Source organism: Nicotiana attenuata, unplaced genomic scaffold (assembly GCF_001879085.1).
Source record: "Nicotiana attenuata strain UT unplaced genomic scaffold, NIATTr2, whole genome shotgun sequence".
In the NCBI taxonomy this organism is placed as follows: Eukaryota; Viridiplantae; Streptophyta; class Magnoliopsida; order Solanales; family Solanaceae; genus Nicotiana; species Nicotiana attenuata.
Window position 1 is genome coordinate 554,333 of NW_017670395.1, and position 15,488 is coordinate 569,820.

The window sequence follows — 15,488 nt, forward strand, 5'->3', positions numbered from 1 at the left end:
ATTCAATCACTACTAATTGGTATCTTTATTTATGCATAAATGACGATAGATGCATTCGCCATAGTTTTAGCATTACGGCAAACCCGTGTCAAATATATAGCTGATTTGGGCGCTCTAGCCAAAACGAATCCTATTTTGGCTTTTACCTTCTCCATTACTATGTTCTCATACGCAGGAATACCCCCGTTAGCCGGATTTTGTAGCAAATTCTATTTGTTCTTCGCCGCTTTGGGTTGTGGGGCTTACTTCCTAGCCCCAGTGGGAGTAGTGACTAGATTTATAAGTCGTTGGGTGGCCGGAAGGTTGCCACGAGTAAGTAAGTTTGGGGGACCGAAGGCAGTTCTGCGTGCACCAGACACGTAGCTTACCGAATCAGTTGCGACACGGATGGGAATGCATGCTACGAAAGATAGGTTCGAGTCTGATACATCAACCGTCTACTCAATATCCTTGTACGAGTCCACAATGACTACACGAGATGAACCTTGGTTTGGTGAATTGAAGTTGGCCTTAGGTGTAATAGGACTCCCAGTTACTGCGCGCGATCGTATACTGAGGTGCTCCCCGCCGGCTGTTGGAACGACGCGAGCCGGGCCGGGGGCGGAAAACGAATCGACATCTCGATGTGATACAGCCCTTTGGATTTTAGTTGGGAAAGAACGACGAAGTCCATCTGAACCATCCAATGAAGAATAAGAGGAGATCAAAGTGCCAATGGCGCGCGAAGCGCATGCCAAACGGGCACGGAGAAAAAGAAGTGTGGAGGAGAAGCAGCCGAGCTCATTCCCTTCGCTTCTTGGGCCCAAAGCAGTGCAGTCTTTCTTGGCCAAATCAAGGATTTGGGGCTTCTTGCTACGCTACAACACTATAAAAATCCATTTTGATTAGTAATATATATGAATAGAAAGATAGATCCATCCATCTATCCTATCCGATTTAGATTTTGATATCTAAGAAAGAATCGATTTCATTCAACGTTTGATTCAAAGAACTACGCTTAGCCCCCTGCTCATAAAACGGCTCTGCTGCAATGGATGGCAGAGGGTCTGTAGTACCCGAAGCACTGGAGTGATCCAGTAGCCGGGAAGGGGCCTAGAAGTGCCTACTACTACACCACACTACACTTGGCTCTACACATTTACAGAGCTAACCCCTATCCAGTGCCTGGCAGAGCTAAGGGGGCTTCAATCCTTACTCTTTATCTCGATCTTCGCCTAGGCTAACGGGGCCTTACTTATTCAGAGGGATCCTCAAAAAGCACTATTGAGAGGAAGATCCTTGGCTCCTCTTCATTCTCTACAGGGTTCCAAACCTTTCTTCAACATAGGTGACAACGAGCCAGGTAGAGATGGAAGAGATCAAACACGGGAATAAGAAGCAAGCTCGCCTTCCTTTTTGATCATTTTGATAGAGGGGGATGGAGAAAGTGGACAAAACAGACTTGCATTTCTCATCGAACAAATACAGGAAAAGAATCATATTGAAAACGCTCCTAACCCAACCCCTTCCTTCGTAGAGCCCGTGTATTGTAAGTGATCCGAACCTGCCCGGAGCGAGCCTCCCATAGAGGCAAGTGAAGTTGGTGAGCTGTATGATGGGCAACTATCTCCTGCGGTTCGGAGAGGACTCAGCTGTTTGTTAGTACCCCCTTGGTTTTAGGGTGGACCTTTTCACTCTATTTTATTATATACGCTTAGCGAAAAGAATGTTTTTTGATACACCTAGGACATGGATTCTATATGAACCAATGGATCGTGACAAGTCGTTAGTACTAGCAATGACTTCCTCTTTCATTACTTCATTCTTTCCATATCCCTCTCCTTTGTTCACAGTTACTCATCAAATGGCACTCAGTTCATATCTTTAAGTTCGATCATTGACGAGGTTCAAAGAAAGGGTGGGCCATTGACAAAGAATCGATGGAAAACCACAATGCTAGCAGATGGCGGGCCTCCGCTTTTCTTTTCATTAATGAAATCCGCCAGTTATTATGAACTCAAATAAAAAAAATGGATTTAGAAGGCTTGTTCAAAAGAAAAAAAGACGTGGGTGGCATTATGACTGGGGTGTCAGTTAGAAAGGTTCTTACAATGTTCGTTCAATCAAGCAACATTATTTTTTTCTTAACTTAAGGAGAGGGAAGAGGGCTTTCTAAGAAGGGCTTGGGACCTATGAACAGAACAACACAACAAAATGATGAAATGAAGAAGAATGAACCGGAGGTATCGGAGGACGCACTGACGAACTTCTTACTTGTGTTTGGTTAACTAATTTACTGTCTTGGGGTTCTTTCTCGTCAGTGGTATACCTATACCCCACACGCACACTCACTATATCTATTTACGTAAAAGTTTCTAGCCTTTTAAAAAAGCCCCTCTCCTTACAGTCAAGTGGCTTTCAGCCCCTCTCCCTTCGTCTATGCGCTTCTGCTTAGTATGTCGTTTATATGCTTCTTAATAAGCCAGAGGCCCCTCTTTTTTGTTCTTCTTTTGCTTGCGCACCAATCCGGGGGCTAAGGGACCCAATTCGTAAGACTCAAGATACAACTTACGGTAGTCTTTGATCTAGTTATAAGGTTTCGAGCTGGTACAGAATACCCGGCTTTAGAGCTTGATGCAGTCAAACTTGACCCTATTTCAAGGTTGCCGCTAAGCAACATTTTCTGATGATGGTGAAGAGTATTCTGCCACAATGTCTGTTGGCAGGTCGGCTTCCGGAGTTTGAGTCTCAAGCTAGGGATCACCACTTCCTTTAGCAGAAGCTCCGATATGAAATAGCAATCGTTATAGATAGACTTTGAGATGCTTGAATAACTGTAGCCTAGCCTTTTCGTTAACTGGATCTCCTACCTCCACTGTTAATAAGTGGCGGCAAGACTCGAATCCTGGACCTCTGCCTGCTCTACTATGGTGAATTGTGTGAACCTTCTCATCTAAAAAACTTAGATATCAAAGAGGGAACACTTTGATTTTGTTAATTATGTATTAACAACTAGTATGTCGTTGCTGAGTTACAATACCCCAAACAGTGTCATTTGATCACTTGGTTAAAAAAGAATTTTGAAGAAAGTCAAGCGCACCAAGTGCGTGTGATAACTAGAAATTCACAATTAGAAAGAGTCTATAGTTTCCCATAGAAAGCATGTGGCTTAACAGTTTCAAGATTTCGGCAGAGTTTTGGTTATGTCTATCTTATCCACCATATATAACAATGAACTTTGTCCAACACCATTAAACAGGATAGAGCAACGCTTAACTTGCAGTTCAAGACACAATGGAGCATCTTAGACAAGATGAAATTGAGGATTTGTCTCCTCTCCAGCTGTTGGCTCCATGCAGATTGCTGGAAGCAATGGCTTTGGCCATAACATAGAGTTCATGTCTCAAGCTTACCTTAGAAACAGAAGCTTTGAAATTGATATAGAGGTAGAGGATGATACATCAATTGCTGATAAAGATAAACCCCTCCCCATATTTCTCAAGGTACGTTTTTTTTCTCTAACCAATCTTTCATTTCTCAGAAATGTTTCAAAGAATCAAATTGTTGATATATGTTTCAGAGTTTTGGCTTCTGCCATTTAAATGGTCTTCGAATGCAGTTCGCGGATGTTGAGTACAAGGTGAAGATTAGCCGAGCTTCCTCCAACAATCCTGTCAAGGCAGTTGTATCAAAGGTAGCTTCCCAGTTTGAGCATGACAATTACAAGCAGATACTCAAGGGTATAACATGAAGGGTGAAATTCTTGCTTTAATGGGGCCTTTCGGCAGTGGGAAAACAACCTTGTTAAAGATATTGGGAGGAAGATTGCAAGAAAATGTCAGAGGAACTGTCACATACAATGACATCCCATATAATACAGCTATCAATAGGAGGTATATTACCTATCCATCAATAATTCTTTTTTTCTTCTCTCTTTCTATTGCCTTAAAACCAAGAATATATAAAAGTCTTTCTTTCAATGTACATGATTTTATATTAACTTCCATACCGGATTGAGCAATGTTGTGCTAGGTGGGTTTCGTGACACAAGATGATGTGGTTTTTCCACAATTGACTGTAGAGGAAACCTTACTTTTTGCTGCATTCTTAAGACTTCCAAGCAAGATGAGTGGACGTCAGAAGTATGAAAGAGCTGAAGTGATTATTAAAGAATTAGGCCTGGAAAGGTATGTGAGCTTCCTTTCATGAACTTCTTTCTCGCCCTTGATTACAAAGCACCACAATCTAATACTGTCAAAAGAAATTGAACATGATTGTTGCAACTGTTCATTCCTAAATTTCACAATCATAGATGTCCTTACACGAGAATAGGTGTAGGACTTATTATAGGCATATCTGGGGGAGAGAGAAAAAGAACTAGCATAGGGTATGAAATCCTTGTTGATCCTTCTCTCTTCTTGCTCGACGAACCAACTTCAGGCCTTGATTCGTCCTCCGTAAGGAAGGAACGAGTCGGTTCCCCTTTCCGTCTTTCGGTAGCATAAAGAAAATAGATTCAAACTGACAAACCACCAAAAGAGTGAGAAAAAGGGGGCAAGCGCACATTAGGCCATGTGCAACAAACAAAGTACAAGGATAGCACCGTACCCTCATTGTCCTCAATCTTTGGCACATCTGGATCGGGATCGGCGGAAACTCACTCGGTCTGCGTGTCTACCGGGGCACCATACTTACTTTTTTCTTTATGATATAAGGAGTGCACGGAACTTCATAAAGAGTGAATAGAATTCACTCTTCCCTGGAACAACTGTAAAATAAACTCCATCTTAGTCTACCCGACTTTGACTTTGACTTGAAAGAGTAAGTTTTCGCCTCTGTTGTTGAAAATTCAGGACCCGACATGTTCAGAAGTGAATGTCTTTATGACAATTCGTCAAGTAAACCTACGCCCAAAGTTCTTACGTAGCCGGTCACCGTTTGGCTAAGATCCTTGATGACTGATTCATAAACCACTAACGCTTTTAGTCTTGTGTTAAGTGTTCGCATAGCGACTAAGGTCATAACAACTTGATGTCAGACTGTTCAACACGAGGGACATCTAACTCCTCTAACACAGATAACATAAAGACTTGGAATAGATGCTTAACATAACGACTCGTATGCTTTCACGAAAGATAGAGGAGCGACTCCGGAGAGAGACATCTAACAACTCGACTAGAGCGGATCCCGAGACTTCACCCCTTCCTTTAATCTGTTAGGCACTACATTCTATAAAAAGAAAGTGAAAATGAAAGGTAAACAAAAGAGAGAACAAATGCGACAGAAAGCTTCAGAGCTTCGCAAGCCTGAAATTGAGTGTCCTTGAATTGAGCCTGTTGTATCCTTCCCAACCCAAGACGACAAGGCGGTAACAGAACTACGGCAACTCCAGAATGCATCATGCAGTTTCTTTCAACGCATGGGTTATGGCCTAGGAGAACTTATGCGACTATTGGCGTTGGGGAAGCCATGCGTTAGGTAAACCAACCGCACATTTCAAGCGAAGGAGTGAAAGCTACTCAACTATAATGGTGTGAGAGGACCTACAACGAGTTGCGGTTGCTTCGCAAGCAATACTCGATGGTATAGCGCATGCGTCTCATCGTCTTGGGAGCACTCGTAGTTGTTTGTGTCGTTGCGTTAGGGCAATACAACTACGAGAATCAGTCGTCCTAACGCTACTGTCAAAGCTACTTACGTTGTCCTTATTACCACTCGTCGGGTAGTTGTTCCGTAACACCAGTAGTCGTTATAGCACTAGTCCTTTTTGTTCGGCGTTAGGGGGCCCCACGAGTCATCACTAGCGCCATCGGTTGTTTTGAGCACAGATCGGTCACACTACCGGTTGTTTGGAATGCTAAGGCTGAAAGGGAGGCGGTCGGGAACACTAAAGGCGCTTGCTCTGGGCGCTAGGGGCCGTTGCTCACGCAAGTGAAAGGTTCTTTTGGAGCACTAAGGGCGACTAGTGGTTGCTTCGCTCGACAAGACTGAAACCTTCGCTTGCACAACTAGAGTTGTTCCGGCACTTTGAGTTGTTACCAATAGTAGTGTAAACAACATCCCCGAAACTAGCTCATGCGATATCCCTCGGTGTCTTTATGGTAACCAGCATGCGTTAGGGAAAGAGTATAGCAAGCCGAAGGCGATCCCCATAACTACACGTGATGGGGATCGTTTGGCATAACGCTCTAACGCACGTCGTTATGGCGCTTTGGAACACTGCCGATCGCCACCTCTTGCAAGCAAGCGTCGGTCACAAATGGGAATAATCATACGCTATCATAGGCCCTTCTAATTTCTTTGGACATTCTCAATGCAGCATGCACTGATATCCGCCTAGCTACTTACTACTCTGCAACACTTAAAATAAAAAATGAAATGGAATTCAAATTGATCGAGAAAAAGAACCGCGCTAGTCGGAATTTGGGGAAAGATAGAGAGCTCTCTAGGCTCTCCTGATCAAATTGAGAGTTCGCTTTGCCAGTCCATGAATATGCCGCACCCAGCAGTTCGAGGAGTTGGCCATATACGGGTCAAAGCCCTGCCTCGAAAAAGTCAGGACTTTTGGGTAGATTCCAACATCCGACCCATCTCTTTCTACCGATTCCCCAGGTTATCGGAATCTCTGGTTCGATCAGGACCAGGAGTCCCATTCATTCATTTATGGGAGCGACTCTCTGTTCACATTCTCCACCGGGTCATCAAGTGATTAGCCAGCTCAATCCATTTTTCCATCCGATGATCTTCACCCTAGGACTGACTCTGTTCGACCTGCCTTAATTGCCTAGCTAATGCTACCGTCGCAAGCAACCTCTCAAAGAATAGGGAGTGAACGACCCTTCTATCTAGATCGGTGATTCCGTTCGGCCGAGCCAGCTATCGAAAGTCTTGCAAGCAACCTACACTAAGCTAAGCGAGCTAGAAGCTAAAGTTAATCTTTTTTGGCATCTTTTTCTTTGCTTTGACCGCGACTTTGTTTGGTCTTCCTCTTTCCTTCGGCCCATCTTTCAAAGCTAGCAAAAAGTTCGAGCCTTCGGGATCTCTCTTGAACGGCGGTCGGTCAGTCCTTTTCTTCTGTTGATGCTGAGACTGATGCTTTGACTGTCTCCCATATCATTCGATAATAAAGATCCACTACTTGCCTTGTCGACGCTAAACTCAGTACCTCGCTTCCTTACTAGTACACCTACTAGACCCATACTCATTACGAATATGTTCACCAGACATCTGACTTAGCAACCTTCTGCTTAGACTGGCAACGATAAGGAAGGAGATCTATGGATAATGGGATATAGAAGTCAGGTGCGACGGTCAGCTCAGTTAGAGTGGAAGCGGTCAGGCAAGGTTATCGTCAGACAATGTAGTGCAAGCGACGGGTAGCGCTTGCCATATGAAGAAGGCGACTACAATGGGCGACGAAGACGATGTGGGCTTGCCATATAGATGTAGCGCTTGCAAGGCAATTCAGACGATGTTAGCAAGATGTAGCGCTAGCTAGGTTAGGGTAGCGCTTGCCGGAAAGAAGCTAGCCAGAAAGCAGGTCAGGCAGGCGAGCGATAGTACAAGCAAGCTAACACGCGGGCGAGGTTGAAAGGGTCTTGCGCAACCTTCGGATTATCGCAAGCGCAACCTTTAACCCCTTCGTCGACAACTTCTCATTTGTTCGACTACTCGTGGGGCCTGCTGTGTTTAGGTATAAGAAGCCCCACCCAGAAAAAGAGTGTAAAGTAGTACACATGTTATATTCTGTCCCTTGTAAACGAAAGAGCTCATGCCATAAATTGCTAATGAAGACAGGGTCCCCAGTCGCTGACAATTGAGTGTGGCATTCCATGCAATGAATATATCAGTCAATGACGTTGCCAAGGTAGATGTTTTTCTTTGACTTTATAGATATTGCGTATAAAGAGATATATAGCCAGTCCTCTAGGGCGGCCGAGAGTGTTATGTAAAAAGGACCAAGGAGGATCCTATCCTAAAGGAGAAGGAGGAGGAGTAGGAGCTAGCTTTAGGGGCGGAATCGAAGCGATGAAATTAGTTCATGCCACGACGATCTATATGGAAGGGAAGTTTTGCTGATGCATTCCTCTTGAGAATGAAGAAGAAGAGAGATCCTCTTTTTAACAGGAAAATTTGGTCACGTAGATCTTCTATTTCGCCGGAATTCGTTGATTGCTCGGTACGAATTTACAATGAAAAACTCCTGTTCATTGTAAGATTACTGAAGGAAAGGTTGGTCATAAATTTGGAGAGTTTGCTTCTACACGGAAACGAAGACCTTCGAGAACAGATATTGGACCGGGAAGAAAAAAGGGGAAAAAGTAAAGTCTAAGCGCATATGGCACAAAAAGGAAATCCTATTTCAGTAAGACTTGATCTGAATCGTAGTTCTGATTCAAGTTGGTATAGTGAGGGCGACCGCGAAAGTCACCGAATGGGTCAGTCTTTTAGTTCTCCCAGATTAGAATATCAAAGGAGGACGTTGCAGATGCCCGGGGCAGACACGACTTCTTCTAAGGCTAGAAGACCACTGGAAGACACCCAGGACTATAGCATGTCGTGAAAGAAGCACACTGGACGGGCGTGCTTCGACCGTGTCTCCGGGCACAGTTGAACATAGATATCATGAACGCGAGGTGCAGGATACCAGGCCGAGAAACCCGGGCAACCATTCCCCTATGTGCCAATCGCTAGCGCATCTAGGGCCCCGGCGCCCAGCTCAGCTGGAGAGGCCTAGCCTGATCTGAGAAGTGCTAATTCGGTTCGGATAGACTTCATTCAAGAATGCCACCACCCCGGGAATCAATAAGAAAACAAGTGCCAAGTTTCAGATCAGTGAATAAACCGAAAGGAAAGAAGAGACCTTTCTCGCTCAGCGCCTAAAGCGCACTATGCTCCGCTTCAACAAATGAGAGTTTTTGGTGGAACCGGTGAACCACTCGTGCTGGTTAGATGCATGGGACAGAGGGCTCGTAGTACCTGCTAATGCGGCTACGCAGTGGAAGGGAAGGAGCCTAAATCGACCCCCTGCTTTTTTTCTTTGAAAAAAGCAGTAAGGAGTAAGTAGATTAAACTATCGGATGAGACTAAGCAGCTACCGACCGTTCCGACGCGCCCTTGACCTATTTTGATTAAGACCAAAAACCTATCTCTAAAGTGGAGCCTAGTTTAAGCTGTCAAACAAGTGATGATTGAATGAAAGAAAAACCACTAGTAGGGTTATGGATGGAGTCTCGCTCAGTAAAGTGAGTTGTAGGATTCGTAAAACAGGAAAAAAGCCTTTACTTTCAAATGACAACTGCTTCTTCCTGTTGCGAGGGCCTTGAACTAAACCGCCCCCCGCCCGATCAAGTACCTGTTGCTTCGTTGGTAGGCCTACTTAGGTTAGGGTTCCAAACCTCAGTTCTTACCAACCTGCGGTGTGTAATCTACATCTTTCTAGCTAGAACTCGGTCGAATAAGAATCATTGATTCCCTCTGCTGTCAATTTCTTATTCCTTCATTGATTTCGGCTGGTGCTCCTTTCTCATCTCAAACCATAACTACTCTGAACATTAGGGAAGATAAGGGATGACCGCCTGAGCGAAGCGACCGAAGGAACTTGACTTATCCGAACCGAACGATAGCGGCTTAAAGCGTTGCCTATCACGAACAGCCTTGCTCCTTGATCGGCAGGGAGGAGCATCTCAAAGTATTGGGCAAAGGATGTTGCGTTTTGACTTTGTCTCCCGGGATCCACCACAGGTTGGGTTTGAGAGCCGTGTGATGGGTGACTATCCAGCACGGTTTGGAGAGCACTTTTTGTCTGCGCTGGTGAATGGAAGCCCCCTATCAAGCAAGAAGGAAGCGGCTCTTCCCAGAATCTTTCTAAATCACTTCGTGTCAGCGGGGCCTTCAAGCATCCGAAATACGCCGGGATTGACAATGACATAGCGTTCCTGATAGAAAATGACAACTCCTTCAGAAAAACAAACTTATTCAAGTTCTTTTTCCTAAAGAAGTCCCGCTCCGACCGCCCGACGAGTCATCTACTTAAAAGGAACCTCCCCGCAGTCTGCCCTTCCTTGAATTATTCGGTCATGCAATACTTATTGAATACAAAGAACAAAATTCATTTCGACCCCGTCGTAGTTCTTAATCATTTCGTGGCACCGGGCGTGGCTGAAGCATCTATGATGGGGGGAGCTAATGCACAGGGAAGAAGCTTAGATAAAAGAATACGTTCTTGCATTGCTTTTTTTGTAGAAAGCTCGACCAGCGAGAAGAAGTGTTTGGCCGAAGCCAAAAAGAGGGTGACCTACTTTATTCGCCAAGCGAATGATCTTCGCTTCGCGGGAACAACAAAAACCACCATCTCACTCTTTCCTTTCTTCGGTGCTACCTTTTTTTTTCCAAGGGATGGGGTTGGGGGTGTATAATAACCTTTTTTTTTAGGATGCCCCGGAACAACTCCTAGGTCAATTAAGGATAAAATGTTGGAACCTCATGGGTAAGGATAAGGAAATGGAATTGATAGAGAAATTCATAGACCTAAATAGGATAGGAGAATTGATAAGGGGAATATAGATGATGATAGAGATCATACTGAGAAATAGAACAATTCCGTACTGGTACAACTATTATTTGAACGAAGTGAAAAAATGCGATCTTTGTTGTATAATAGAACAAACACTAATACCTTAATTGAATCGGTCAAGATCAAATCTGTTTATCAAAGTGATTCTCCGATTGCTCAAGATATCTCTTTTCAACCGAGGAACAGAACAAGATCATTTCATTCCATTTTTAGTAAAATAGTGAAGGATATTCCATTAATAATGAAATAAGGGGTGGAGGGGATCCGTATATGTTGTTCAGGTCGATTAGAAGGTGCATAAATAGCTAGAGCTGAATGCGGAAAGTATGAAAAAACATCTCGTAATGTATTTAACCAGAAAATAGATTATGCTCCTGCGGAAGTATCTACTCGTTACGGAATCTCAGGTGTCAAAGTGTGGAATTCATATAGTAAAAAAAAGGGACGTGCTATATCCGAAACGTACGAAATATAGTAAATATCGTAAAGGCAAATGTAGTGGGGTTGCAAACCGGACGGTACACAACTTGGTTTTGGATGATTGGCACTAAAAGTTGTAGAGTTGGTCGTCTTTCATATCGAGCCATTGAAGCAGCGCGTCGTGCTATAATCCGACATTCCATCGTGCTATGAGCGGACAATTCTGAAGAAATGGTAAGATATGGGTAAGAGTTCTCGCAGATATCACTATTACCGGGAAACCTACAGAAGTAAGAATGGGAAGAGGAAAGGGAAATCCTACGGGTTGGATTGCTCGTGTGTCCAGGGGACAAATCCTATTTGAAATGGATGGTGTGAGTTTGTCAAATGCTCGACAAGCCGCTACATTAGCGGCGCATAAACTATGTTCGTCAACCAAGTTTGTTTTGTGGTCGTAAGCTTATAAATCTGACCCAAATTCTCCATTTTGGTACACGCCAAAGCATTCCATTTCGGTGGATTGAAAGAGCCATCAATCACTATGATCTGTTTCTTAGAAAAGAAATTGCGTAAATTCTTCCTTTTTTTTCTCCCATGCTTTCCGTTGGTCAACAACCAACTAAAGTGCTCTATACTTCTTCACTACTCGTACATGGAAGGTGGAAGAAATGAAGTCTCTGTTTTTTTGGGGGGGGAGCAGAGCAGTCAAAGAATGAACCAAACCAAATGATTGTTCTAGAATGGCTATTCCTCACAATTGCTCCTTGTGATGCAGCGGAACCATGGTAATTAGGATCTCAAGACGCAGCAACACCTATAATGCAAGGAATAACAGACTTACATCACGATGTCTTTTTCTTCGTTATTCTGATTTTGGTTTTCGTATCATGGATCTTGGGTCGCGCTTTATGGCATTTCCACTATAAAAAAATCCAATCCCGCAAAGGATTGTTCATGGAACTACTATCGAGATTCTTCGGACCATATTTCCTAGTATCATCCTTATGTTCATTGCTATACCATCATTTGCTCTATTATACTTAGTGGACGAGGTAGTAGTAGATCCAGCCATTACTATAAAAGCTATTGGACATCAATGGTATCAGAGTGCGCCTCTTCACGAGGGTGATTAAAGTGCAACGAAATGCCTTAAAGTTGAATATGGTTCGCGAAGCATCTGGCTTACCGGTAATCTCCCATTCCCGCCGTCGAGAGACTTTAATAACTATAGCATGCAAGAAACGTGGAGTTGAGGTGGTTAGACCTATACCCCAAAATGCTCCCAGCATAGGAGCCTATGGTTCCATTCTTGTTGTTGCTGGACACGAGAAATAGATGCTCAGCCTGCAATGTCCGATAATGGCACTGAAGTAGTGAATCTATCGGCACTATAGTAGTGGTATACAACTTTGGACCTAACAGCCAGCCTAGTAACCTTTCGGAATAGGGGATCCCCATTGGCAACAACCACGGTAGTAGTTGCGGAACTACTGGGCCGGGAGAGGACAACCTCTTGTTCCCGCTCCTCTTTCTTCGCTTCGGGGACGGAGGTCCTACGGTAGGTAACACCAGGCACAAGCAAGTTGACCGAAGGGGACCAGCGCTTCTACTCCTCCACCGAGGAGCCGTTCTTGCGAGAAGCAATGGATGTCGTGAACGGTGGGAGGTCACAGAGAATTGACCTATTCATAGAGTGATCCTATGATCGATACAGGATATAGACTATCTCATTCTTTATTCTATTCTATTTCTGAAAGAAAAAAAAAGAAGGGTGACTCAACTTCTCAGCTAGAGTTGGTGGTGGGACCTGTTCGCATAATGCACGCTGGAACGTGGGAATTCGAGGTCTCATGAACTACTACTAAAAACCAACTTTGTTTTTTTTTGCTTGTGGACAAACGATATCTGGTCAGGCCTATGGCTGGATCCTTTTAGATCTACGGGCCGGCCGGCCCCGGCCGTTTACATGAGCATAGGGAATCTATACTCGAGCGTTCCACTGGGCCCCTGACAGGATAGGTGAGGAATCACTCTGGATCTTCTTTTTTTGGGCTACAACATCGCCGAGCCGACTAGCATCCCAATCCACTGTGCATTTTTCGAACAAAGAAGACGACTATAGGATCGAATTCGCTCTTCAAGAAACTGCTCGTCCCACACCTTCTGCCTGTCTCATATGTGTGGAACCTGGTCTTTTTCGGTTCCAGCCTCTCCCTTGAATACATAGGGTAGGTAGGGTTGGGTGAGAAATGGTTCCCTCTTGCCAATAAACTTTCCCCGGCCTTCGATTAACCTTACTCATAAAGGGTCTTACGGTCAGGAGAACTACCTAACTAAAGAAAAATAGTGTTCTTTCTAAGAGTAGGTGTGGAGAGCTTTTTGCGGGGAAACTTGCAAGTAGAGTTTGGGGGGAGGCGGGAGTCGACCCTACCTTATGAGTATTCGGACTATAACAGTACCGATGAACAGTCACTCACTTTTGAGAGTTATACGATTCTAGAAGATGATCCAGAATTGGGTCAATCACGTTTATTAGAAGTCGACAATAGAATGGTTGTACCAGCAAGAAGTTATATACGTTTTATTGTAACATCTGCTGATGTACCTCATAGTTGGGTTGTACCTTCCTTAGGTGTCAAATGTGATGCTATACCTGGTCGTTTAAATAAGACCTCTATTTCGGTAAAACGAGAAGGAGTTTACTACGGTCAGTGCAGTGAGATTTGTGGAACTAATCATGCCTTTATGCCTATCGTCATAGAAGCTGTTCCTAGGAAAGATTATGGGTCTCGGGTATCCAATCAATTAATGCCACAAACCGGGGAAGCTTAAGCGGAAGTGAAAGAGGAGGGTGAGGGAAACCACTAAATTGAGGGCCTCGCTCGCTCGCTCTAACGCTCATTTAGTAGACAGCAAGTGGAGTGCATAAGCCCCTTTAGAGATAGGGTGAGTACTACACGAGCTCGTAAGTAAAGTACGGAATGAGCCTTGTCTATGAAGCAGAGCGACCTTATCTTGCTTGCTTCTGGCGAAGCTTCTAGCTCTAAATAATTGGAATTCTGGTATGGCAGGAATACTGTCGACCATTACGAGCAATAGCGAAGCCAAGCCGTATAAAGGCGAGCAACCCTTATAGCAATAGCAAACCGCCTACTTATAGCCGGTCAGTCAATATCAGTAGGGGTCCTCTTGCCTAAAAAAAGGAGTCAGCCCAACATGGGTAATGATAGACAGACCAAAGACTTACGCAGTCGTTGCGTCCTTGCTTTGAGCACCGGCATAGTAGAATTCGAATCCGCTGGCTCAGATGAGTGGCTCTTGGCTTCGTAAACATATCTATGTTGTTACTTTCTCACTACCAATGAGTAGGCAGCTTTGGATGCTTATGGAGATATGGCTTTGGTAAAGATCTGCTTAGCGTGTGCTTTCTTGGGTGCTACTTAGAATAGAGATAGTCAGACTCTAACTTGAGAATGTTATAGCGCTGTGAAATAAGGACATTCTAATCGACCCGATTGGCTCTCGTTCTGGTTTGGCGGAAAGGTGAAAAGCACTAAATCTTTCTTCCTGGTTGGTGTACTAGCGCGAGGCGAATCCCAACCCCTTCGTTAGCTAGATTAGCTTTCATTCTTTTCAATCTATATCAGATCCTCCATTACTTTTTCGCCAATACCTTTTAGCTTTCCTTTAGCCGCTACTTTTTCCCAGTCCACGCCCAATCAGAGTAGTCAGTGTGCCTGCTCCGTCCTTCTTTGACGAAATGGATGTTGTAGGAGAGGTTGGGAATGAGGGACTTCGCTAAAGATGGTCTATCTGTGCGCGAGGAAGGTCTTTTTCCTTTCTCCTTCCATTGCTTGACTAGGTTTGCTTTGCAAGGAAGGGAAGGCATCCGTGCAGGTAGAAAAAGGCGGAGGTCAAGCTACAGGCACAAGGAGGTAAGGTATAGTAAGTTACTTTTTCGTCTTTTGCTTGTCATTGGATTGGAAGCCGCAGGCGATGCCTTCTTGCTTGTGTAGTTGGCCTTGCCTGCTTAGTGCGGAAGTGCGTAAAGCAGGCTCATTCTTTGGTTTATAAAGATCTTGTAGTAGCCGAAGGTAGTCCGCTTGTTAGATTGAATTGAATCTTCTATAACAACCGGGGCCTTATTAATTAAGAAACTTTATCAATAGTATAAGTGGACCTCTCAAAGGTATATGTAGACATTAGTCTTGCTGGTTCGGGCGGTAAGGCCCTGGGTAAGCTCAGGTTAGCCTGTCAGGGTGAATGTAGGTAGTGGATGTAGCTTTTCTTCTGAAGCGTCTTAGTTCGTAGCTGCCGAAGTGTAGCATTGAGGTGATGAGCGCACTAGCTAGGTGGAGTCTCGTTTCGGAACTACTTCTTTTCCTTTCTCTCTCTGCTATCCCATGCACTGAACTGTCAGTATCAAGACAAGTTCGGAACGTTGGCTGAGCGTAGACTAGTCTATTCAGGCAATCACAGGCTTGCTAAAGCTAAAAACGGAACTTAGCTTCTC

The 15,488-nt window shown here is 44.3% G+C and overlaps 1 protein-coding gene across 1 annotated transcript; it reads left to right on the top strand.

Moving 5' to 3' along the window:
• Positions 1 to 3,726: 3,726 nt before the first annotated feature.
• LOC109238810 (ABC transporter G family member 26-like) lies at positions 3,727 to 9,912 on the top strand. Its single transcript, XM_019405292.1, has 4 exons — positions 3,727 to 3,872; positions 4,092 to 4,166; positions 4,292 to 4,475; positions 9,655 to 9,912. The coding sequence occupies exons 1-4, from the start codon at positions 3,727 to 3,729 to the stop codon at positions 9,910 to 9,912; spliced, it is 663 nt and encodes a 220-aa protein (XP_019260837.1).
• Positions 9,913 to 15,488: the final 5,576 nt, after the last annotated feature.